We start from the raw sequence: 24,781 nt of genomic DNA on the forward strand, positions 1-24,781 counted from the left end.
GTTAGATGCAATCTATGGCAAGGCTCCCATGCCTTTAATAGCTGGGCGGAAACATTTATTTCAGCAGGTACAGCCTGCCATGTCCGAATACTGCAGGGAGGAGAAAAAAGCTATACTGGCCAAAATCCCCTCTTTGGCACCACTATTAAAGGAACAGACTTCCTGTTCTCTATTTGGTCTAGTCACGCTGTGATGGATAGGTAGTTAAGGTTGTGTAGAAAACATGCACAGCAAATGTAAGTGATGAGCTGTTCAACCATGCAACCCTGCCTCAAATCGATCTTCTCTAGTCCTCTTGCTTTTAGATACTATGAAACCAGTTCTGGAACTCCTTTTACATCAGTAAGAGCAGTTTTTTGGCAAATGAAAATAATTTTAAGACAGGCTGCTTGGTGGCAGTCACTTACTAGTAGAAATCTCTGAAGGCTGAAATAGTCTTAAGTTTGGTCTGAGTACTGGATTCTAGCAATAGATTACCTCATCCACCTACATTTAAACTGAGGCTGGCTCGTGAGGGGAAATACTGGCACTTGTTCTAGGGATAAAATTTACCTAGGTGTTTGCTGCTGGTTACTTTGGTCAGTTCTGCTGTGCATTTTTACCCATAGGAACTCATCAATATTGAATCTTGTGTTACGCAAGTGGTAGACTTGCTACAATGATAATCTAATTAGATAATCTAATTTAAGGTAGTACAGTATTCTTTTTATGACAGGATACAGGAAAGTGACTCCAGGAAAAAAAATACATTACGGCTAACAGAATACCATACATCAACTGTGTTCTGAAAAGTCAGTTAAAAGTTACCTTGACACTGTACAGTGGATATTGGTTATTACAGAATTTCAACTGGCTATAGGTATTTTGACTGACTATTTACTTTAACAACTGCATTTATCCTAGGTTTCCGTTATTTGTAAGTGTCTACCTGATCTGCTATGAAGGAAAGTCTGTCAAAGAGTTCATCACTTGCCTGCAGAATCATCCGGAACATATTTAAGATGGTGTTGTGGCTTACCAGTTAGGCATCCCTCTGCTCAAGGCTTCTGTCAACTTGATCGCAAGGAATAAAAAGCAAGCAAAACAAGATAATGTGTCCAATTTTAACAGACAGCAGGCTTTACAGAAAACACTATATACTTTTTGGGTAACTGTCTCCATTAAGTTAGTTAGGCTTAGAATTACAGAGTTGGAAAAACAGAAAGGTCATCATAGATCTAACGCTCTCCTGAGAGATGTCTGTTAGCCTTTTGGTGCAGACCTACCAAGACAGCATATTTAATTGCTGATCTGCTCTTATAAGCTTAACATTTCTTAATGTTTAACCGGCGTCTATCAAAGTGGAGTATAATACCACTAGAAGCCTGCAGCCAAGGGAAGCCACTTTGTCTTTTGGCCAGCTCCTCCTAGGACTTGTCTCCGTTTCCCCCTACAGTATACTTTATTCTTGCTGATTTAAAATGCTATAAGGGTTCTTCACTCTTATCGCTTCCCTGTTTCTTTTGTCCTTTTCTTTAAACTTCCTCTTCCACCTAACCTTATCTCAGGTTCTCTCTCCATCCATTGCCTATTCTCCTTCTTTCAGTCACCTTGCCCTTGGTAGTTTCCCACACAAATGCTTTCTGTAATCCTCTACTCAAACCTGGGGAAAACGTAAACCCATGAAGGAAAATGCAGCTATGTAATACAAACAGAAAACAAGACTTATGACATATGTGGTCATTTAAAATATTGTTCCACAATATATTATTTTGGTAATATTGAATACGTTTAAAACAATGGCATGTTTATCACTCAGGTGAATAGTTCAAATTTTGAAAGCAGGTGTTGTGTTTTTCCACATATTTCACAATGCATAAACAAGTCCATTTGCATCTAGAAAAGTGTGCTTTCCTTCAAAGTAAAGGACTAAGACTTTTTGTAAACAAAGTTTAATTTAAATGACACAACAAATGCTCTAACAGTTCTTACTAGAATAATCTTCCACATACTTAAAAAAATATTTTAATTGCATATATAAACACCACATATATAATCCAGCCTTCAAATCCATTCACAAAGAGAATTGGAAAATAATTCTGTATTTACATTTTGTAACAATAGCATACTGTACATACTAGTTTCAATAATCTCAAATAAGTGTATTAATCTACAAAGTAGTATTTACATGTTTTTAAAAAGCTGACATTTGTACTACAGAGCAACCAACTTATATATACCGACTATGATTTGGATCAGCTCTTATGAAGTGTGCATTCACACACTTCCCCATCAGACACCCACACAGATATTGGATCTTAAATCATCCAGCTACAATCTGCATAACATATCCAGAAACTCTAGAGAACTATAGGAACATCATGTTACATTTCATTCAGATAAGCATGGTGTTCATCATATAAAAGAGCAAAAATTAATTTTGGTCCGCATAAGCAGAGAACAAATACAGTAAGATTTTCCCCTGTTCTTCGGAAAGATAATCTACATAGTATTTAAACACATGAAATAAGGATAAGGTAAAAGCTTAAGTATGTTCAAGACAGTCTAGGCCCAAATTTCTCCCTGGAGTTAAGAAAGCAGCAGATTTGGAACAGAGAGCAGTTCACAGGCTTGGAGAAACTGTCCAGTCAAGAATAATCCCTTCCAAATAATTTTAGTCTAAGTGAAACTGTACCATAACATTGGGACACAACCCAGTCTTTAAGATATATTAATCGTAAGCAGCTTTATAGGGAAAAAAATGCTCTATGGCGGTTTTCTTCCTCATAACAGATATGAAGCATTCTAGAGACTATTATGTAAAACGGGATAGGTAATGTCTCATGATTTTTCACCAAGAAAGGCTCCCCCATGTCTAAAATGACTGGTCTGCTGGTGAGTTCCCACAGGGGGTGGTACAGGGAAAAAGTCCTACAAGCTAAATATAGCCATACCTTTTCTATTAATGTGTATGTCAAGGAAGAAAACTGGTGACAGTGTTATCTTGTATTTAAGAATATGAATACTTAAGTATGCTAGAGCTGGAGTTCTACATACAGTTTATAACACAATTACATCCACTACCTGATCTTTTCTATTTAAAGTCAGGGATGTATAATAATATTCTGCATTTTGTAAATGGGTTACAGCTTTCTACTGTGGTAATTTTGCTCTGAGCCCCCCCTGACATGTTTTTGATGAAATATTCAGTGTCACTGTTAATCTTGACATCTGGAACAGCCCAAAGAAGAAAGTGTACCTGAAATGTAGTTTTACTAAACTGTTTGTTCCACTGTGGGAAGGATTTCTTCCAATGCACTGACAGACACTCAATTTACACAAAACAATCCTTTTTGTAACCTAAGACAAGAAGCAGCTATTGCATTTTATGAATGCCTCAGGCACAGCATCAGCTCCCAAATGATCCCATGATTGGCAACCTTCTAGAATCTAGGCAGCTATTCAGAAAATTGCCCAGGAGCAGCTGGGATATCTGAGATAGCAACAACATTGGTAGGTCCTGAGTCCCATACAACATGCTCCTGGAATAATTCTGCAACAGTAAAAGGGTGTTGTATGAAGGAGTTATTGGATGGTCTACCAGAATTTGTCTTACTAATGCAGGAGAGTGGATGATTTAAAATTTAAACTTGGGAGATTTATGAAAACACAGGAAGTCAATTCCAGTTCTTTAGGTTAGGGCTTGCATTATCAACTGCTAGCATATTCTCAGACATAACTAGAGTCTCAGATTGAAGCAATAGCATTTTACTTCACAAGATGCACTGAAGCAACTAACATCTATATACAAAGGTAAAACAGACAAATGCTCTTCAAGTTCTGTGCACTATGATCACTGACTTTTACACTACAGACCTTTCCAGTCATTTCTCCATTTCACTAAATTCTCAGTTGGACCAACTAATGTCAAGGATGATAAGGTTCTACATTTACAACAAAAAGTTATATTAACATTGGTATAAATGCTTATATATAAAGTTAGCCAAAAAGTTGATAACAGTGCAATTGTTTTACTTCAAGACAAACAAGAAAAAAACATGTTCAAGTATATAAAAGCATCCTTAGAAGATGCTATTGAAGTTCTATTATTGCACAGATAAAAATGCAGTTTCTACTCCTTGATTTCATGGAACTGTGTCACACTAGTTGTTGAGCTGCATCTATTTAGAAAATTTCGATTCAGCATTCAAATTGAACATGCTTAAAACATTTCTTAATCCTAACATTTTATTGCTATTTCCATGCCTTCCATCCCTGCCCCATTTAAGGCTAATGTAGGGGGCAATATGAAGAGTGTATTATGTAGTATATACATACATAATATACCATATAGTTGAGCAAATCCCCTCACATTCTTCAGACAGCCTTCGCATGCTTCTGATTGGAAGCAGGTGACTGACTTTGGCCACTTGGCAGAAACCCTCTTTCTAAAAATAAAGTTAGTTTTAAGAAAAATAATCTAGCAGGCACTATTGCAGAAAGGACTGTGCTTGGAATTAATGGAAGAGTTCATCTGATTCTACTCAAGGTTCTGATCTCACTACACTGACCCAGTTTGCATGTCATGGTGGCATATCTTGGGTTTATTAACCCATGATTAGCCAGGGATGCACAAAGCCATTTAACTCTGGGTTGCTTAACCCATAAACAACCCAGAGCGTCCTGGTTCTCATGCCACACAGCAACCTACAAACGGGGCATTCATAGGTTGTTTATGCAAAGTGGAGGCAGTTCACATACAGGGCATGTCCCAGCAAGTAGGCTACTTCCAATGTACACATTTTGAAAGGTAGGACTGAACTATAAGATTTAGATTAAAAATTGCTTTTTTAAAAAGGAGTATGCCTAGTTCAGCATCTCCAACAGCCACACCTTTCAACAAATCAGAACTATTAGGTACAACTCCTCCAATCTGAGGACAAAATCCAATTTGTGCCAGTTATAAGAAAGGAAAGTTATCACAACTATGGTCCCTGAGGGTTTTGTAGGGAATTGATTCATCTGTAAGTTACCCACTGAAGTTTTATATAGTCTAGCAACTTCTTGGTGGCATAGCCACTAACCTGTGTACTTCAAAAAGTATATTTAAATCTTCATATACCCAGCATAATTGAGGTCATCTGTACTTTCATCCAAGAACAACCAAACAAGTTTCCTTGGTAATGAAATTCTTCATTTTGGCCCCAAAGGAGTCAACATGGTACCAGTAAGATTTACAGTTGCTGTCACTACTAATGTTTTGCCTAACGAAACCTTAGGCACTCTTCAAACCTAAGCATGAGATTTGTTTTGTTTCACTCTTCTTTTGGCCTACTCACCTAGGAGTGTGTGAAAAAAAATCATCTGGATGCTTGAGTCTTACCAATGTATGGGTTGTACTGAAGGATTAAAAAAGGCCAGTGCAGTGAAATAAACTTTCATGAATGAGGGCTACCCATTTCTTCAAATTACCTTGTAAGAAACAAAACGTTTGTAGCCCAATACAAACATGTTTACTCAGAAATAAGTTCAACTGAATTCAGTGGGGCTTGTGTCCTAGCAAGCATGCTTTGGATTAGTCTTAGCCTGCAATCCTGTGCCTACTTACCTGGGAGTAAGCCCAGGTGAATTCAGTAGGATTTGCTTCTAAATAGACGTGCATAGGATTGTACTTTTAGTATATTAAAAGCTATGGCAGAATAGTTTAACAGTGTTCTTCAACAACAAGGGGGAATTAAATATTTTCATTATTTAAAAATACTAAAAGTGCATGATGTGCAGCCGTTGAAACATTCCCTCACATTCTAAGCAGCACAGAGACTTCACAGAAGAAATAACCTCAAATCATCAGGGTGTACATGGTATAGAATACTTCTGGTAGCGTCCTAAACCAGTACCAAAAGAAAAACTCCTTTTTGAACTCCATAGTCTTATCAGACTTACGTTATTAGCAGCTATGGCAACCGATTTTCATGGCTTTTGACTAAAGGAAATTGAGGTATATCTCTAAGGATGCCAAAAATCCTGTTACCAGTCTCAGAATTGTGCAAAACAAAAATGCTCCAGACCAGTGGCAATGGATAGCATAATACAACTGGCAAGTTTGTTCCACAAATTTGTTACCAATGTGAAAATAAAACTTTTAACACTGGCACTTACTGAGATGACATTGTAAACTTTGCCTCTCTTAGTCTAGAAGCTGTTGTCCAGCACCGTGCAGCAAGTGATCAGCTGGGCTACTTGCCAGAAGGCAGATGGAGATGTGATTGCTCTTCCAGATAGCTGCCTTGAGATGTACTCAAACGTAGTGCACTCTAGATATACGACTTGGCTGTAAAGGAGACCTGGGAGCATGTTTTAACTCCATGCACACAAAAGAAATCCAGCCAGCAGTGGAAGCAAGTTTGCCATCAAAAGCCATAGGGTTACTACCAGGCTGGGAGAACAGGAACACAAATCTAAAAAAAAAATATCACATGAACACAGGCAAAATAGTTGAGGTATTCCTTTAGGTACTGTTGACATATTTAGGAGCATATTCACAACAATCCTCAATCAGGACTAGAAGCACAGGCCTGAAGGAGTCAAGAGACATTCATTAACTATTTAACCAAATTAGAGAGAAGTGGGGGAAATTCATTGGGGTACATTCATTTCAGTACACAAACAGGCTGTTTGTGTGAATGTAGCCAATCTGGGCTTTTTGGTTCTGTTCTCCTTTTCTAAAACCTTCACAGCAGTGAAGAAAAAGCACGTTAGTTCTCCTATTGCTAAGAACATGATTTTGAAAATGCTAGAAAGACTAGAGCAGAACAAACCCCGTTTAGGTTTTTAATCTAATTTACTAAAGTCCATTTAACTGCAGTTACTTCAAGCTATTTACAACACAAGTCCAAGATCTCTCCATTTCACTTAACAATATTTTTTGAAGTGTTACTTTGGTTTCACTTACCAATAGATGCAACTCTTGTCAAATTAGCAACTGGAGGAGGGTTCTGCTCAGGCGGACAGAAATCACAGAAGTCTGAGCATGCTGGGCAAATTAGATTCCCAATATGTACCCATCCATTCATCTGAATATTCACTGTTACAATTTGACCTGAGTGACTGCACAGGTATGCCATGTCCTTAACCCAAACAGTCAGCCCACGGAGAGAACAAGAAACCTTTGAAATAAAGTAAGACTTGTTATGCTTACAAAGTAGACTGCACAAAAATATATATTTAATTATTGGAGCTGTTTTAGAGCCTTTTAAGATGAATTTTCTTTGCAACCTGGCTGGCAAAAGAATAGATGAACAACTGTATCTCTCCGTTACCTCAGCTGTCTGCATGTGGATTTGGAAGATGACAAGCTGGGTAGGAGAGGGACTCTACTCACTGTGGAGACCAGCTGCAATGAAAAGGGAGACGCTGGGTTGTATCCAATGAGGTCATTCCACTAACACAGAGGTGGGGGATGTCTTTCAGCCTGAGGGCCAAATTCAGTGTTGGAGAGGTGCTCAGGGTCTGCATTCAAGTAGTGGGTGCGGCCAAAGGAAAAGGAGTGGGGCCCCAAATACAAATAATAGCCAAAATACAAGCATATCATACCTTAAAGCTCTTACTGCCTGTAGCTTAGAGGCATTTTAACCTTTTAGAATGAAGGGAAAACTGCACACAAGCCAGGAAAACCACCAAACGATTAGTGGTTGGGGGAAAGATGGTGGGGTCATCTGGGGAACCCAGGCCTGAGGTTCTCTACTCCTGCAGTAACACAAAGCTTCTACTGCATGCCAAAACTCCGTTTTCATCCTAGTGCAAGTGTCAAATCCAATACTTGCACAAGCACTTTCATAACTCATTACTTCCTTATGCTATGTATTGCACTAGTAGTTCTGGTAGCACATTCATTAGTGGAACATGCAACTGCTAACAGAATGCCACTTCATGTACGTTTTCCCACTAGAGTTATGTTGGATAGCAGCCACTTTGAACTCCAAGGCCAAGGGTTATGTATGCATCCTCACTACCCTAATGCTGCCAGGAAATCAAGTCGGATATATAAAAAGCTATCCAGGAAGCACATTTGCATGGGCAACAAGGCATATTCATCACTCCTAGGATACATTAATCCTACTGTTTTCCAAGTGTTTACATCCAAGCAACAATGACAGCTCTATGTACATCCTTTTACCTAAGATCTGCCAATTCCTATTAGGTTCTTATGTAAAGTTCAGTGATCCGGAGCAAATGGTATTCCCAGGCTGCATTTGGGAAAATGAAGACTCAAGAGGAGACTGTAGGGCCAATGAGTTATGGTAAGTCTTTGGGGTGGGGGGGCTGAGCAGTAGCAAGTTCCATTGCAAATAGTTTGATTTATAGTTCTACATTGCTTTTTCTTCCAGGATATATAGAGAAAAATCTAGTATTTTTTTTTGTAATAAGTATAATTGGCCACAAATGCAGGAGCATGTCATGACTACTGCAAGAGGAGAAATAATCAATCCTGAACAATTTCTAAGCAACACAACCTTACAAAAAGCAAAGTTAAATTAAGAATTCATGCAGTTACCTGATAACACCCACTACCCCAGTCAGGGTAACTGAGTTTCTTTCTGCATTGTTCCATAACAAAAGCTGACTTCTGAATGAGACAAACAGAATTTGGTCCGTATTTCTCTGCACCATAGTTTTTGAAAGGATCTAAAAAAAAAACAAATATAGTTTTCTGCTAAGAACTGTGTGGTCACTTAGACAGCAAAGTGATCATAATTTACTGGAACTCAAAGTCATAATCAATGTCAAAGGTACTGTGGTAGACTGCTGTCTCTAGATAGCCTAAAAGTAGCTTCAATGGGTGAAACGGAAGTTGATAGCTTGTAGCCACCTTTATTGTCACAATAGCCTCTCGCCAGAAAGATTTAATTTTTCCACAGCTCCACCATATTTCCAACACATATTGACAGAGGATACTTTAAAAAACAAAAACAATGTGTCTTGTGGCACCTTAAGATCTAACAAATTCATTTTGGTATAAGCTTTCATGGATACTATCTACTTCATCAGATGCATGAAACGGAGCTTATGCCAAAATAAGGGAGCAATCCTGTGCAGATAGGCGACCGCCTATCCAATGCATGGCAGGAGAAGCACAGAGGGGATAATCTCCGCTATGCTCCAGCTGCCCTGCATTCGTGGCTAGATGGCTGCTTTCGGTTGCCTAGCTGCGGGACGTCAGAGCACGGGGTGGGGAGGCTGGACAATACATAGGAAGTGTTGTACCGGCACTTATGAACTCCCGGGCCCCAGGAACGCCTCCTTTTGCCCCACTCCATGCTGCTCTTATGAGCATGGGGACAATCTGCGCTGCCTACGACATGGAGAGTGGGGAGGCGGTTCCTGGGAACCGACCAATCCTATGGCCATCTAGCTGCTGTCTAGCGGCCATAGGATTGTGCCCTAAACGTATTAGTCTTTAAGGTGCCACAAGACCTTGTCACTTTTGCTGCAACAGACTAAAAGGGCTACACCTTTGAAAATTAAAAAAATAAGAAACTTGTGGCAGTTAAATGCCACCTGTATTTTATAAAAACTTAGTACTAACAAAGTATGGCCATAATAAAAATATATGTTGTCAAACATCACATATTTTCTTGTTCATATACCTTTCCCACATACCTTTATTGATGCATTCCAGAATAAATTCAAACATTTATGAAGTCTGGCAGAAGGGGCTCATGGATTTCAAAAGAAAGAAGAGATAACATGGTGTCGTCGTCAGGGTCACACACAGGTGTGGTCTAGACAAAAACCACGGTTCCAGACATAAAGCAAGCAAACTATTGTTTGGATCTGCTTTGTCTGCTTTTGTTTCCCATCTGTTCAGCACTAAGCTTCATAAGTTCATAAGTTCACTCCTGTATCAATGGTGCAGCAGCTCTTGAGGCAGAGCAATGGCTCTGTAAATCCAGATGTAATGGGAAACCACTGTTAGCATAAACCCTGGTTTGCGAACTAGTTTCAAACTGTGGTTTCAGATCCCAGTTTGTTAGCCACAAACAAACCCAAATTGTGGGCGGGCTCAGATTCAGACATAATATGAGCCCCTGATTTAACCTAACAAGCCACTGTCTTCTGTTACATTTGAATCCAGCCAAAATTTCTGTATGCTATTAAAGGAGGAACCAAATACAAACCCAACTGACCTGGTTGATTTTCCAGTATTCTACAATCTGAACTGCGCTGAAATTCACCACTTAAGTGCCAACTAAATTCCTGACTGAAAGGACAGTAGTCAGCAATTTCAACCGACCCACCATAATAAGGCAAATCTTCTCGCAGTACTCCATACAGACTGTCAAAGTACTGCAAAAAAAGGAAGTTACAATGGTGGTTATAAAGGCAACAGCATATTTATATCATCATCATCATGGTCTTCTAGTGGTAACAGCAAACTTTATCACCATTTGCAGAAAACCATGTTCGTATACAACATCTTGGAGCTAAGGACAACCAGAGCACTAGGCTACAATTGCCAGTATCATTTTAACTTTTTTTTTTTTTAACACCAAGAATGTTGCTAGGTGCTGTATGAAAAATTTAACCAGCACTGTCTCTATACATACAACCTTATGCTGATGAAGTGTACTGTGGTTGGCAAGTGACTCAGATCTCTTTTGTTACTTCATTTTCAATTCCATTTAAAAAGGTTTCTAACAAATATCAGAGGTTCAGGGTTAAACCTCTAGATGGAACTCCACAACAAGTGGTATACTTTTTTATGATGATGCGTAACTGACCATTTTCATTTTGCCTACACCTGCCTTCCTCAACTTAGTGTCCACCAGTTATTTTGAACATCAGCTCCCATCAGCCCCAGCCAGCATGGCCAATGTCAGGAATCTACGAGTTGTGGTCCAAAACATCTAGAAGGCACCAGGCTGGGGAAGGCTGGCCTAAACTATGGCCCCTCTTTGCCCATTTCTGAATAGGGCAAAATAACGGTTGCACTATGCTGCTTGAAACAATGATATATGTTCTGGGAGGAGCAGGGCAAGCTGATGATGCCACTAGTTCATCCAGGATTGGTGATACAGCAGCAACTTTTTAAGATAAGGTACATCTATCTGACACACTGTCTGCATTCAGACATAATGCTAAACTATAGCTTGCAGGCTCTCCCATTCCCCTAGTGCAACTGTGACTGGAAGCTTCTGCTTTCACTTAAGATGAACTGCAGTTAACATGTCTGAATTGTAAACTGTGGTTAATTTTAATTATGGTTAGTGAAAACAAGCCAACTTCATAGTCCATGATTTGGCTGGCTTGTTTCCACTAGCTATAATTAAGATTAACCATAGTCTGTTTGGGTTCAGATGACATGACAAGCTGCAGTTAATCTAGAATGGAAGCAACAGAACTGACGTCCTCTTTATGGTCACAGTGGAGGATTGGCAGAACGCATGAGTCCAAGGTTTGGCGAGGTCAGTGGCTCATAGGATCAGGGTGTAAACAATTCATTTTGTTTCATGTGTCATACACAACATACCTGATACTCCTGAGGCAGCTGTTGGGGGAACTTCTGTAAATTGCACACTGCTACTGCTCTGTGGTCCTGTCTGCAGGTTAGTTGCAATGGATTACTCCGCAGAGTGTCACAATATGGGGCTACCAATTCTTTCCTTTGAGTAAGATTAAAAAACAGCAGCACAGAGCTGTTAAAGTCTTATATACATCACTGACCTTTTATCAGTACTAATCACACAAGAATTAATATGTTAGTACAATTTAGGTGCCAGACAGAGCATGTAATCTAGGTAAATGTATCCTTACTTTGTCCGCCTGTGGTCAATCCAAAACTTACAACTTTTCATCACAAAGTCACAGCCTTTACCTCGGCCCCAGTCTAGTTTTTCTGCCATGCTGTAATTGGCTTTATACCAGCTGCAAAGATATGTTGAAATGGAAATGTTATGGAGCTTGCACTTCTGAACAAAAAGTTATTTCAAAGATCCTGAATGGAATGCCTTACGGAAATGACTCAATATGAATTGAGTATCTTATAATGTTGCAGGTAGGTCAATTAAAAGGAGATGCAAAATATTTCTATAGACATCTCTATATTATGGTCCCCAAAACTCAATCTCCTCTCCCCTCAATTATTCTGGCTTATTTATTTACATTATTACAGACAAACCCCTGCCCACAAAGATCATCCCTCAGCCCCTTCACTGAATGTGTAAGCCACTCACTGACAGGGATGGGGAGGAGGAAGGGTTGCAACAGCTAGCGCTAAGGTCACCCCATGGCAGTTAAGGTCTACCCAGTTAGCTACCTGACTAGCTACTGCCAGCTTTGTCCATCCCCTATTACATATTTGAAATAGCGCAGGGAAACCTGTGCCAATTCTGCTTAGTTAAGAAGTATCTTCAACTTTGTTTACTATATAATTTCACTTTTCACAACTGCAAGTAGAACATGCTGGAAAGGAGCAAAGATTGAGAAGTTTTGCTTTCAAATCCACATTAGACTTTGATTTATCCAACCCAAAGTATAGGGTTTTCATGTGTATTAAAAATAGCTGACTGACAGGTATATACTACCATGTGAACAGAAGAAGGAAAGATTATTCTTTAGAGAAAACTTTACACAACCCCCAAATATTTACAAGAGGAAGGGGGTATGGCCATATTGACAAAATGATGTTTATAGAGATCATGTATTATTATTACCACCAAAGCATACATTTCAAACAACATAGGTTCCTTATCACGTTCAATGTATTTTTAAGATCTCTCCCAAACAGTTTATATTTAAGAGAAAATGAAGGCTCTCCAACCTAACTATAAATTCTTACCCAGTATCTTCCATTAATGCCAAAGTGATCCGGGAGAAGACCCTGTTCTGTGTATGTGATCCTGTCATTGCTTCATTCTGAAAGTAACCAACACCAACTGTTAGCTTCAGAAAACTGACTGAATAGAATAGGGGCCCTCTTTTGGGAAGGGATGAATGTGCAATTTTGGCATATACACTTAGCACATAAGCCCATTTATATGTTTAGAACAAGTCACTCAGTGTGTAGAATCAGTAAACTGATCAGAGTTTCAAGCGATGCTGAGGCATTATCAAGTGGTCTAGGAGAACTTCCCTAAATTGCATGCTGGTATTTCTTGTAAATATTCTAGTAGCAAATGGTAGAGTGGAGAGGTTGAAAGAAATGAAGACAAGGTAGTCATTGCAAAGCATATTTCAGCATCCAAGACACAGAAAATATAAAATTCTAATGCCTGATATCTTACAGTTATCGGTATCACTCTTCTCTTATTAAAAGTGCTTTATAAGATTCTGTACTATCTAGACAGCAGCAGCTCTCCAATATCAAAGTGCTGCGAAAATATGTTAAACAGAAGTCTGGAACCAGGGGGCTGGAGAGAAGGGATGGAAAGAGGAACCTCTCCAGTCATATATCCTATTTTTAGTCTTTGGTCAAACTTTGATCCTAATGGTGTGCACTTGAGCTGTAAAGTAAAATACTTGCTTTGATTAATTACGCTACAGATCTCCCCCCTTAAATACTGGAGATAGATTAATCTAAGGTCATACAATCTACATTTCAGATTCTAATGACCCGTACAAAAACACATCACAATTAGCTCTACTAACCTCCAACAAACGCTTTTCCCAATGATTGAGCTCTGTGCCCATGCCACCTTGGTTTTCAAGTTCCATCCCCTCTAAAATTGGACAGTCAAAATGTTTTCGGGCCTCCTCCTTCAGAAAGATACAACAGAAGACAATGGTCAAAATAATTATAGCTCATACTAATTTTCTCATAATTAGTTCAAAATGATTAGCTCATACTTGAAAATAAAAGTTAAGATCCTTAATCCTACATATCAGGTTTACTTTAAAATACAAATAAGTCTAAAGAATAAAATATCTTGCAGTACTAAGGGGGGAAAATCAAGAGATTATTTCACGTTCATAGCATTCAGGAACTGAAATTAATTTACCTGCGACAGATACCACACACCTTCACCCCATAAAACACTACCCTGAATCATTAAGCAGTAATTTAATTTGTTCAGAATTATGAAGCTGTTTGAATCACACAGAGCAGCAATGATAGGCTAAAAGGTAGTTATCCAACTTGCTTAAATATCTGAGACAGGTCACTGTGGTGTAGGGGTGGGAAGAGAAACAACAAGGAAATATACTCCTACCCCCCAGGACTCAGCCTTGGGCTTGGGAGAGCCATTCCTGAACCCTCTGATACACCACATGGCATAGGGAGGAGTTAATATTATCCCTGTATTCCATGGCAGTTTGAAGACATTGGGCTTGGGAGATGGGCTCATGTTGGCATGCATCCATGCAACCCAGTCCTTTCCAGGTTCCTTTAATCTCTTAAGGGTCAGTCCCTTTCAAAGCTTAAAACACCTGGTGGGGGAGGGTAAATTTAAAGATCAAAGGAAGCACTTCTCTTCTAATCCTAGGGGCTCATTTGCATGTAACAGCAGCAAAAAGTGCTGACTTCCTCCCATTTTCCTTAAGCAGCTGCATTAGGCCCTTGGCTGCAGGGATATGAGCAGCATGCTATCTTGCCTAACAGCAACCCAGCATACTGAGGATTTGTGTTGGTGCTCTGCCCTCATGCTACCAGAGTTCCATTAGCAGCACAAGGGTCTTGCCTTCACGTTTAATTCTCTCTTAAAACACGAACTGATAATTTCTGTGCACCTGGAATATGCAGAACCCCTTCTACTCCCATGTCTATGGTAGCCATATTTTGGTGCCCAACTTGTTGGCAAGGGGCTAGCCCGTTGCCTATAAGATGAAATGATCATGACCTTAAAGGTAACTCTCCCACTTTACTTGGATTAATTCACCAATAAGCACTTTACCAGAAGTCTTCAGACTGCGCTATTCCTATAGTCCTCAAAATATTAGACAAGCCTCCTTAAGGAGACATGGCTAGTTGCTAGGAACAACGTATCTGAGAAATACATATATTTATTGTGAAAAAAGTGAAAATACTTACAATTACTTTTGGAGTTATCAGAAGAAAAATATTGTGATGCAGTATTCTATTGCCCCGTACATCCCATAACCGTACTGCATTACGTACAACTTTATTGCTCCACTGATACACACCAAGGCTGAAAGGAAGACACTTTGAATTAACGTGACTGGCAAGCAGGATCAATTCTAAGTTTGACTACTGGGCTGACTGGAAAATGTTGAAAAATTATTACTAATGTAAAACTGTGCAGTTCATGACAGCTGGCTCTCTATGAAAGAGGGGCACGGGGAAAAAATTAGCTAAGCAAACAAACCATTTGAGTCACAGAGTTATTAACATGTTGACTGAAGAATTATTTTATAACTATGCCCATGGCACCACTTCAACAGAACTGCAGTTCTGTAAATCCTACAAAGATTTCAGAATATACCTTTCATTAAATGGCGGCAGTCCATTTGCATATCTGGCAGTCAAAGGATTTCCATCATCATCACGATAAAATGCAAATAGCCCAGCAGAGAAACCCTTAAACATAATCCAAAAAGTAATTTACATGTTTTAAGCATGTTTTACCCAGAAGTCAACAAAACCCACCATGCTGAGAAAATCGCCTGAAAGCAAGATGCACATTTAGACAAAGACCACATATAGAATTTTTTTTTTAAATGAAAGAGTGCCACAAAAATTCTTGCATAGCACAATACAAAGAATACGTTACTAGTATTTTAAACTGATGCATCAAATATCAGCTCTTACCAATGCATGAATAATTTCATGTTTCACTGTAGACAGCATGCCAACAAACTCTTGTGCTTGTGTTGAAATCATATTTGGACACAAATTAGCATACCCTGCAATCGGTCTGGGATACAATGAGAAAAATATTTATGTAGAATTAAAATTGCACAGTGTTAAGAATAGGCTTCACACTGTCATAAGCTACAAGCAAACAATACAAAGTGACTACAGTAATTTTTCACACTCAACAACCAAACCATTGGAATGTTAATTCAGAAATTAGAACTTGAGAGCATTCAAAGATAAATTCATACCTCCCTATTTATAAAATCATGAGATGTTGATATAGGTAGTTGGACCTCATCTATAGATTTTTAAATCAATAATCTACTATTTCTTTTTTCCTGAGCTGTTAAGGTAGATATAAATCCACTTCCTTCCCACTGCACTGAAATATTCTGGAAAAAACAGCCAGGAACACAGGCCTTACTTAGCTTTTGGAAGGGCTAATTCACCCCACCCACGTGGCAAGAAGTGGGTCAAGTCTGTTTTGATTTTTCCCTTTTTTGGCTTATGATTGCCTTATCCAGATCCTAATTTACCACAGTTTGAAGCTTTAATAACTTGATTAAAGGTGGTATTATAGAACGTGGACATGTGACGGAAAGCTATGAGTATATAAGCTGTAAGTATATAAGCTGTACGTATATAAGCTAATAAGCTATATAGGTGAATAAGTTAAGCTATATAAGTTATAAGCTATATAAGTTAGCTATATAAGCTATACATAAGCTATAAGTATATAAGCTGTGGGGAGTCAACGTGGTGCCACAGGCATCACTGCACTCACAGACACCTCCTACCGTGCCTGCAAAGTGCATTGCTTATACCTGTGATTTATTTTAACATTTAATTTTTTTCTGGGCGGCTAGGAGAATCTCAAAACGAAGTGGTGGCCTCCAGCCACCTGTTTTCTTTCTTCCCAGGGACATTCTTAGGAAGTGAAGACAGTGGGTGGTTGAAGGCCAGCACTTTGCTTTGAAGCGCTCGCAGCTGCTTGGAAAAAATTAAGGAAAGGATGGACCACAATACTACAGCTTGGTAATATAGGGGGTCGAGGGAGGCCAAATATAGTGGGAGGAATAAGTGGGGAGACTGGGTCTGGACTTGGGGTGACCCAATGGAGTGGGAGAAGACTGGGGTGGGAGAGAAGGAAGTGAGGAGGCTGGGGTAGAGTGGGGAGGGCTGCAGGGAGCAATGGGAGGAGTGAGGGAATAGGTTCGCATGGCATGCCAACCAATGATGGTTTGTTTTCCAGAACAAACCATCGCCGGTTGGTGTGTCGTCTGAACCTGGACTGTTCTTCTCAGGGTGGGTTGTTTTTCCAAAACAACCCACTCTGAGAATCCAGGGTCTGTAGTAGGGGTTGTTTTACCCATGATAGGTTGGTGTGTCATCTGAACCCAGACATGCCAACCCATCATGGGCATCAAGCAGCAAGCTGCTGTGCAAGAGCAGCGGAAACTCCCACCACTTTTGCCCAGCGGGGCCACGATCGCCATTTGTAAGAGGGAGATGAGTAACTGGGGTGAGTGGTTCTTATGTACTATGAGTATACGGTGAGAGAAAGAGTTGGGAAGGTGATCCTGATTGCCATTGCACTAGAAGTAGCTTATGCCCATGCCAAATAGGATAATGCCCAATGTCACAAACAAGCCTTTTCAGGTTATTATTCATGATGACTTATCAAGTTAATTTGGAGGAAAGTGTTACCTGTCCATATCTGCTTCCAGCTGACAGTATGCTGCATATGCAATAATATTTTCTTGGCCACACCTTTCAGTAGTTAGTGCGCTAACATACAACACAAAGTCAGCATCTCGAACCCCTTCTTGGTCTGCTTCACCAGCAGGTCCACAAAGCCATTCATTTTCACTACATACCCGACATTGCTAAAACATTACATTTAGGAGAAATGAGTTTCAAATAGAAGTAATTTAGCAACAGTAGGAAGATATGTTTTACATTCTTAGACTGAGCAAAGATTTTCTATTTATACAGACTTGGTACTACTAATCATGGTTAATAACCAAAGGAATGTGCATCCCTGAATATTTTTCTGTGAACTTTCTTGAGCTATTCCCACCAGAATCCACAAAGTGTTTTTCAAAGAACCCAAAGCTCAGGGAGGAGTTTGGGGAATTAGGCGCAAGAGATAATCAAACAAGGAGTGTTTGATTATCAAATCAAACATTAGTACTTGCACAATACTCCCCCTCCTGCCCCCGTTTTCCTTTTGAAAAGCTCTTATATGTACTACTTTGAATCCCAACCCCAATTTTAAATCATCTTTTAAAAAGCCTTGAAAATGCCATCTTCCTAAGTCCAGATTTTGAAAATTAGGCCTGTATATATGCAGAGCATCTAAAGATGATCTGACATGTTATATTCTGCTATCACAGGGCTATTGTACATAGTGAAGTATACAAACAGATTGTCTACTACATTTAAGATGCACTATTGCGATCCTGAAATCTGGTACCAGAGAACGGACATTGGACAAGTTGACACTGGACACACGTGCTTTGTTCAAGGTTTTTAACAAAGAAACTTTTGTCTAGTCTTTCCAACTGTTTCATATGATTCCTGAACTCAAGGAAACTGGGGCAGTAAACACCACGAAGAGTAATACAGATAGATCTGACATTTTATCTAATTAATAACTGTACATCCTGCCTTTCAGGAAGAACCCTCACAAGACGATTTAAAACAAATGCAAAAAATATCAAACAATTTAAAAACAATTCATTAAAATTGAAAACAATGTAAGAACTTATGATCCATCAATATAATATGCTATGAGCATCACTGAAACCCCCAACGTCTCTGCACTCAAGCTAAGTCCAGCCCTCTCACACATCTGCTCACTTTAATGCCTGGCCCTCTCATCTCTGTTTACTCTTCTTCTACCAGTTTGCTCTTCCTAACCCTATGTCACCTGATGCCATTGACTGATCTACCATAGCGAGTCATGCTCTTTTCTCCAGCTGCCACTGGTTTAGATTTTCTGATGTCACAGCAGGGCTGGCCTTTTCTGGCCAAGTGCCAAAGAAGGATAATCTCGTGTGAAATTAAGCCTCCTCACTATGACAGTACGCTGTGTGCTTTCAAATTATACCTTGCAAGTGAAGATCAGTTCAGCTGTCTTAGAGTTTCTCTCCCCAAACTCTTGGTACTTATAAGGAAGGGTTGTGGTATATATTTTTCTGGGGTGGTTATTGTGGATGAATAATAATGTGATGGTGTAAGACAGGAGCTATAAATGCTAACATTGTTTACCTACTCTAAGAAGAAGACTGAATTACCTGCAGGTGTTCCTCAGGAACTATAACTGGACCACATCTTGTATATTCTGCACAGGCTCCTCGGCAATATCTGTGAGGGTCATCTTTCTTCCTTAAATATTGGTTTGTTACACACTGTCTTTAAGCAAATCATAATTATATATTTACTAACAAAATGGGTACACAAAACAGGGTAGGATAATAAACAATGATGTGAAGTATCACAATGCAAGAAATTTAGAGCTCAATCCTATGCATGTTTAGACAGAAAAATGTCCTACAGCCTTGCTGACTGGGGCATGCGGGAAATTGTGGGACTTTTTCTGTCTAAACATGAATAGGACTGCACTCTCAGTTTACTTGTCAGTAGCATAAGCTACCCTTACAGTTGGGAGGCAGGGGAAGAACACTGATTTATATGCAGACTGCAATCCTAAAGACAGATTTTGTTGATTCTTGTTGATTTCTATTATTAAACAATACTCAAGAGCATACATACCTGTTTAATAGTACAGTACCAGTAGGTTTCCGAACTTGAAATGTCTTCTCTAAATAAGAAATAGCTTGTGGGAAAAGCTTATTCTAAATGTAAAGAAAAATAAAAACACACACCACGTTTACATTAAAACCGCTCAGTAAATTCTAAAGAATGAATTTAAAAGGCTCAGGACACTTGTTAAGCATCTTTTTACAGCTTTGGACTGAAAAGGATATGCATGTGTATTACTAAATAGATGTTGATTTTATTATATTTTCAGACTATAGATAGGGACCTGTGTGTTCTTTGAATTTTACAAATTCTTCACCAGGGTATAACACAAATTAATATTTTTAACCCTACTTCAAAACCTGGTTCAGATGGGAACCCTACTTAGTGTTAACCACATTTAGTATATATTCAAATGTTAATGTTTAATCTTCATTAAAGCTGCCACAAAATGAAGAGTGGAATTCACACCAGAGAGGGGAGGAGGAAGGAGAAGACAGAGTGCAAGCCTGCAGCTTGCTCCTAATCTCTTAACCATGGTTAAGAAAACATAAAAAGGTATATCAGCACCAGGTTTCAAATCAGTTTTAGTTGTGTGCAAGCGATTTACAAAAGCTAGGAGTGCCCCTTGCAAGCATGGATCATTCAGACCTTTGGACTGGAACAATTAAGTCAGAACTCCATTGAACAATACTCACCACACACATGCAAGAAGGAAGTGTGACATACCTTTATAAGGTGCTTTTTTTCAGGTAGCAATCTATGAAAAATGAAAGCAATTAGAGAAGGGAATGATTTATTTTCTATTTGTATGAAATACTGTCAGTAAATCCATTTTCCAAACAATCTCTTCCCTACCACAAAAACAGTTACTCCAGATTCATCTCTGATATCCAGCCCCTGTCCCCTTTGCTACTTGTTCCCCATTTCCTTGGCTACCTGTTTGGAGGGGAAAGTAGAAGGGAGAGGAGAAGAAGAGGGACAGGTCTTCCCTGCTGTCAGCTAATTCTCAGTCACAATAAGAATTTTGAAAGGCTGCCATTATACTTACTCCTCCACACTTCTGTCATATACCGTCTTAATTCTTAGTTGTTCATCAACATTTCTCTTCATAACATGGTTTTCCTTAAGGTAAACTTTGTAGATAACCTGGATAAAGAATAAGTGCACTTGACAAACTGCTTTTATAACATTTGTTTAAAAGGTGCATATTTCATACTGTCCATTTCACACATTTAAATCCTAACCCAAAGAACATAGTAGTCCAACACGCAGCAATGCCTAATGAGCTCAATAGAAATTACTCTTTAGTAAGTGCTATAGAATTGCACTCTTACTTGGAAGTAAGACTAATAAATTTTAATACTATCTGATTTAGGGAGCAATCCTATGGCCGCTAGTCAGCGGCTAGATGGCCATAGGATATCTGGTTTTCCAGGAACCGACCTTGGAGCCCGGGTGCCGAGGTTGGTTCCTGGAGAACTGACCTTTCCCCCCTTCTGTGCTGCCTTGCAAGCAGTGCAGAACAGCCCTGTGCTCCAAACAGGAGCGCAGAGTGGCTAAAACAGGGCATTCCAAGGGGTGTTCCAGGGCGGGGAAGATGGAAATGCCAATATGACACATTCTATATGTCGTCCGACAGCCTCCTCCCCTGCTCTGCCTTCCCACGGCGAGACAGCCGAAATCGGCTGTCTAGCCGTAAACACAGGGCAGGAGGCGGCCGCCTATCCCCATAGGATTGTGCTCTGAAGCACTATCTATCCTCTGGCTATCCTTTTCTCCTATTATTGTTTAATGTAAATAAGATCCGCTTTTTCACCTTCCCTTGTAAAACTTCCCATAATACTTCCTCATATTTTTATAGTGTATAATCACTGCCCGGGCACAGCTTGTCATGTCCTTCCAACCTGGGCAGCATGGCTTGTTGGAGGGTTTACCCTTAAATAACCCATGGGTTGTTGTAGCATTATTTGGGGGTTGTTTAACCCTCGAACAAGCCATGCTGCCCAGGTTTGAACGACATAACAAGCTGTGCCCAGGCAGTGATTATTCAAATTCCACCTGGCACACCACGTGGCTTAAACAAAACACTGTGGTTTAAACCACGGTGATCATGCAAACCAGGCCAGTGTAACTTAAGATTGTAACTACAGTTGTAATCTAAGGCAACCAAGGATGCGCACCTATTTGGGAAGAGTCCCACTGAATACTGTAAGATTTACTTCTGAGCAAACATCTTTATTACATCCATGAACGCTGAAAGTATACAACATTTTAGAAGCTAAGCGCCTCTTAAATAAATCAATAAGAATGAGATGTGCTGCTCACCATTTTTAATTTGGGCTGTGAAGTATTTTATGCACGTAACACTACCTGCATTCTTACGAGAATCCCGTGTAGAATGGTGGTTTACAGATGAAGCACAGAGGATGCCTTCTCTAAGAAACAAAAATAGGTCCACGGCCAAGCCTAGCTCTAATCTCAACATTTTGCCCATTGAACCATATTGCCTTCCTACCAGCACCAGCAGCAGAATAAATTGAGTTGTTCAAGTTAACTGAAACACCACATATTACAAGGCAATCTGCACTACATAAACAGACTATAACTTAATCACTGCTTTTACTTCTTGAAGTACATCACTTGCATAACTGAGGGTGCAATTCTATGCATGTTTAGACCAAAAAAAAGTCCCAGCATTCTCCAGCCAGGATGTATAAAGGCCACTATTTATAAAGTGGCCATGAAACTATTTATAAAGGCATCGGTCACAATTTCACAGTCCTCTGTGAAGACTGAGTTGCCAGGATGTGTGGAAGCATCAAACACACCAACAGGTTATCATGGCCACAAACTAGGTCACTCATCACCAGCACTTCCAAAGGGGCCCTCACAAAGGTGCAGGAGACTTTAAAACGTGGTGCCCACACTACGCAGTCAGATTTTTTTTATATATATATTTATTAGTAAGTCAGCTGAGGAACTTTATTAAAACAAAAGCGATGCAAGCCAACAGGCAGTGAGACTAGCAGTACTGCACATAAGTCAGTGAGACCAGCATTATTATATCTGAGCCAGCAAGCGAAAACCCCACAAGAAGAATTAAATAAGGTCTTAAGAGCCCGCCGCTTCCGAGGGCTGGATGCAGCTTCGGCGCCCCCGCTTTGCCCCCCGCTTTCCCCGGGACTCTCACCTCGCTGGCGCTGGGGACGCGGTGCTGGCAGACAGGGGAAGCGCCGGCGCAGGCTGGGCCGCGACCCAACAGAAGCAGCGCGGCGCAGGCGGCGGGGAAAGCAAGGAGCGGCCGGCGAGGAGCGGGAGCCCGCCGGCCCCTCCGCGCCGCCGCCATCTTGCCGGGCCCTCCGCTCCCGCCGCGGCCGCCCGGCTGCCGGGCGCCGCGCTTCTATAACCCAATGAGGCCGCGCGGAACGAGGGGGGCAGACGCCTATTGGGCGCGCCTCCCCCCGGCGCCGGCTGGGGCGCGGCCTCCGCGGGGCGGAGCGCTGGGGACGCCACGCGCCGAGTCCCTCGGCCAGCCACTTAGAGGAAGGGGAGCCTGCCGCGGAGCATGATTGGGTGTCGCGCAGTGGGTAGGGCGAAGGTCCAGGGAGGCGGGCGGGCAGCGGCGGGAGTTGCTGCAGGAGCGAAAGAGGACTTGGCAGCCTTCCCCGGGCAGGGGCTCGCCCGATGTTTCGCACCGCGAGTCCCAGCATTCCTGGCCACTGACCTTGCTGACCGGGGCAGATGGGAGTTGAAATGCAAAACCTCTGAACTGGAGAGCCCCGGGGGCGGGGGGGGGCTCGTTTACCGCGCTATCCTGTGCACGTTAAGACGGAAAAAATGCCCTACAACTCCTAGCATTTCCCAGCCAGCATGGCTGGAAAAACGACCACCCACTGCTTTTGAGTATGACATTGCTAAAGTGAGTTAGAATCTCCGCTTATCAATATCAAGCCTGCGATGAAGGGGGCTGGGAGGTTCATCATCTCGCTGTTGGGATCATCAGGTTAATTATTACAGAACTATTGAGGGACAGCTTATCTTGAGAAATGCTGTGGTGGCTCTTGTACTCAGACCAGCTTGAATGCGATGCCCCTGTAGTTCAGTTTGCTGTAGCAATATTGTAGCCTCCTTCCTCCTCAACATCCAGCAGTGGAATAACATGATGAGAATCTGGTGACCGTGTAACCCATTCAGTTCCGTCTTTTACACCGTCCCGAGATATTTTATACCATCTGGATATTTTAGTTTCTTATTTCTAAGACAAGGGGGGAGAGATGCAGGAAGTCCCTGCTGTCAAGGTTGCATCTGAGCCCACAGAGTCCCAAAGCAGCTCTGATTCTAAGGAGGAGACACAACTCGTGGGGGAGGAACTCTCTCAGACTTCAGAGGCGCAGCTGGAGGGGGAGCCCCCCCTTCTCACATCCCTGGGAGCAACAGTGAACCAGGGGTGGAAAGGAAAGGACAACCTGAACTTTTAGATGTGAGGCACAGACTCAGGCACAAGCGAGAGATCGGAGGGGCCGAGCTTTGGCGCTTAGCCGGATTGGCTTAACGTCAACAGCTGTGCCCAGAAGCATCATGGGAGAGGGGTAGATCTTCCCCTCCCACTCCTTAAGTTCAGAGAATTGCAGTGTTTTTCCCAAACAGAGATCAACTGATGTCCTAACCCTTAGAAACCCCTAGATGGCTGTTCCTTTGTAATTCCTCTGAGTCTTAAGCAATTAGCATCTGTATGCCTCATTAGGATAAATAGAATTAAAGCCTTGGAAAGCAGTCCTTTTGTCTGAGTGTTGATTTTGGCTATTAGAGTATTCAGTAGGCAACAGGGGAACCCTGACACCCACCATCTAAGCCTCCCTAACTAGATCCTAAGTGTATTTGCTCCTGCTGTCAGAGAAAGGCATTTGGCACATCTCCAAAGGCATGTCGGGGTTGATGATTACAGCGATGCTTTATTAGAACCAACCAATTGGTATGCAAGCATTGAAGTGCACCAGACCTCTGTTTCAGGATGGCTGCTAAGAAAAAAAAAAATCAGGGATGGCGAGCAAAATATTTTTCTGGATGTGGCAGAAATTCCTGTTGTAAAACTCTCCCAAAATGGAATGGAGGAGGTGTTTTTCAGACAGCATAGGCTGCAAACCTACCCCTGGTTAACTGAGAGTAAAACTCATTGTGTAAAGTGTGATTTACTTCTGAGTAAACATGCCTAGGATTTTGCTG

At 40.9% G+C, this 24,781-nt stretch overlaps 2 protein-coding genes across 4 annotated transcripts in view; one reads left to right on the plus strand and one right to left on the minus strand.

Annotated features, from left to right (window-relative positions):
• The window catches only part of LOC146358320 (glycerol-3-phosphate dehydrogenase 1-like protein), a 36,515-nt gene extending 31,495 nt beyond the window's left edge, over window positions 1–5,020 (plus strand). For both annotated transcript variants that reach the window (XM_084807754.1, XM_084807762.1), the window contains exon 8: window positions 904–5,020. In XM_084807754.1, the coding sequence (XP_084663880.1) occupies window positions 904–1,000 (97 nt within the window). In that variant the 3' untranslated portion in view covers window positions 1,001–5,020. The remainder of the gene's footprint in view (window positions 1–903) is intronic.
• On the minus strand, window positions 1,920–23,024 carry LMLN (leishmanolysin like peptidase). Of its 2 annotated transcripts, XM_084807738.1 has the most exons (17): window positions 22,749–23,024; window positions 20,607–20,704; window positions 20,285–20,315; window positions 19,568–19,650; window positions 19,090–19,207; window positions 17,498–17,676; window positions 15,743–15,848; window positions 15,417–15,511; window positions 15,005–15,122; window positions 13,627–13,734; window positions 12,818–12,894; window positions 11,794–11,904; window positions 11,510–11,642; window positions 10,167–10,326; window positions 8,534–8,664; window positions 6,932–7,145; window positions 1,920–6,437 (listed from the first exon to the last, which is right to left on the minus strand). In XM_084807738.1, the coding sequence occupies exons 1-17, from the start codon at window positions 22,902–22,904 to the stop codon at window positions 6,337–6,339; spliced, it is 2,019 nt and encodes a 672-aa protein (XP_084663864.1). In that variant the 5' UTR covers window positions 22,905–23,024; the 3' UTR covers window positions 1,920–6,336. The 2 variants fall into 2 exon arrangements, with proteins under 2 accessions (XP_084663864.1, XP_084663871.1); XM_084807745.1 differs by lacking the exons at window positions 1,920–6,437; window positions 6,932–7,145; window positions 8,534–8,664 and adding an exon at window positions 9,780–9,920.
• Window positions 23,025–24,781: the final 1,757 nt, after the last annotated feature.

Source organism: Heloderma suspectum, chromosome 1 (genome assembly GCF_057233095.1).
Source record: "Heloderma suspectum isolate Gila_16-S chromosome 1, 16-S_ref, whole genome shotgun sequence".
Classification (NCBI taxonomy): domain Eukaryota; kingdom Metazoa; phylum Chordata; class Lepidosauria; order Squamata; family Helodermatidae; genus Heloderma; species Heloderma suspectum.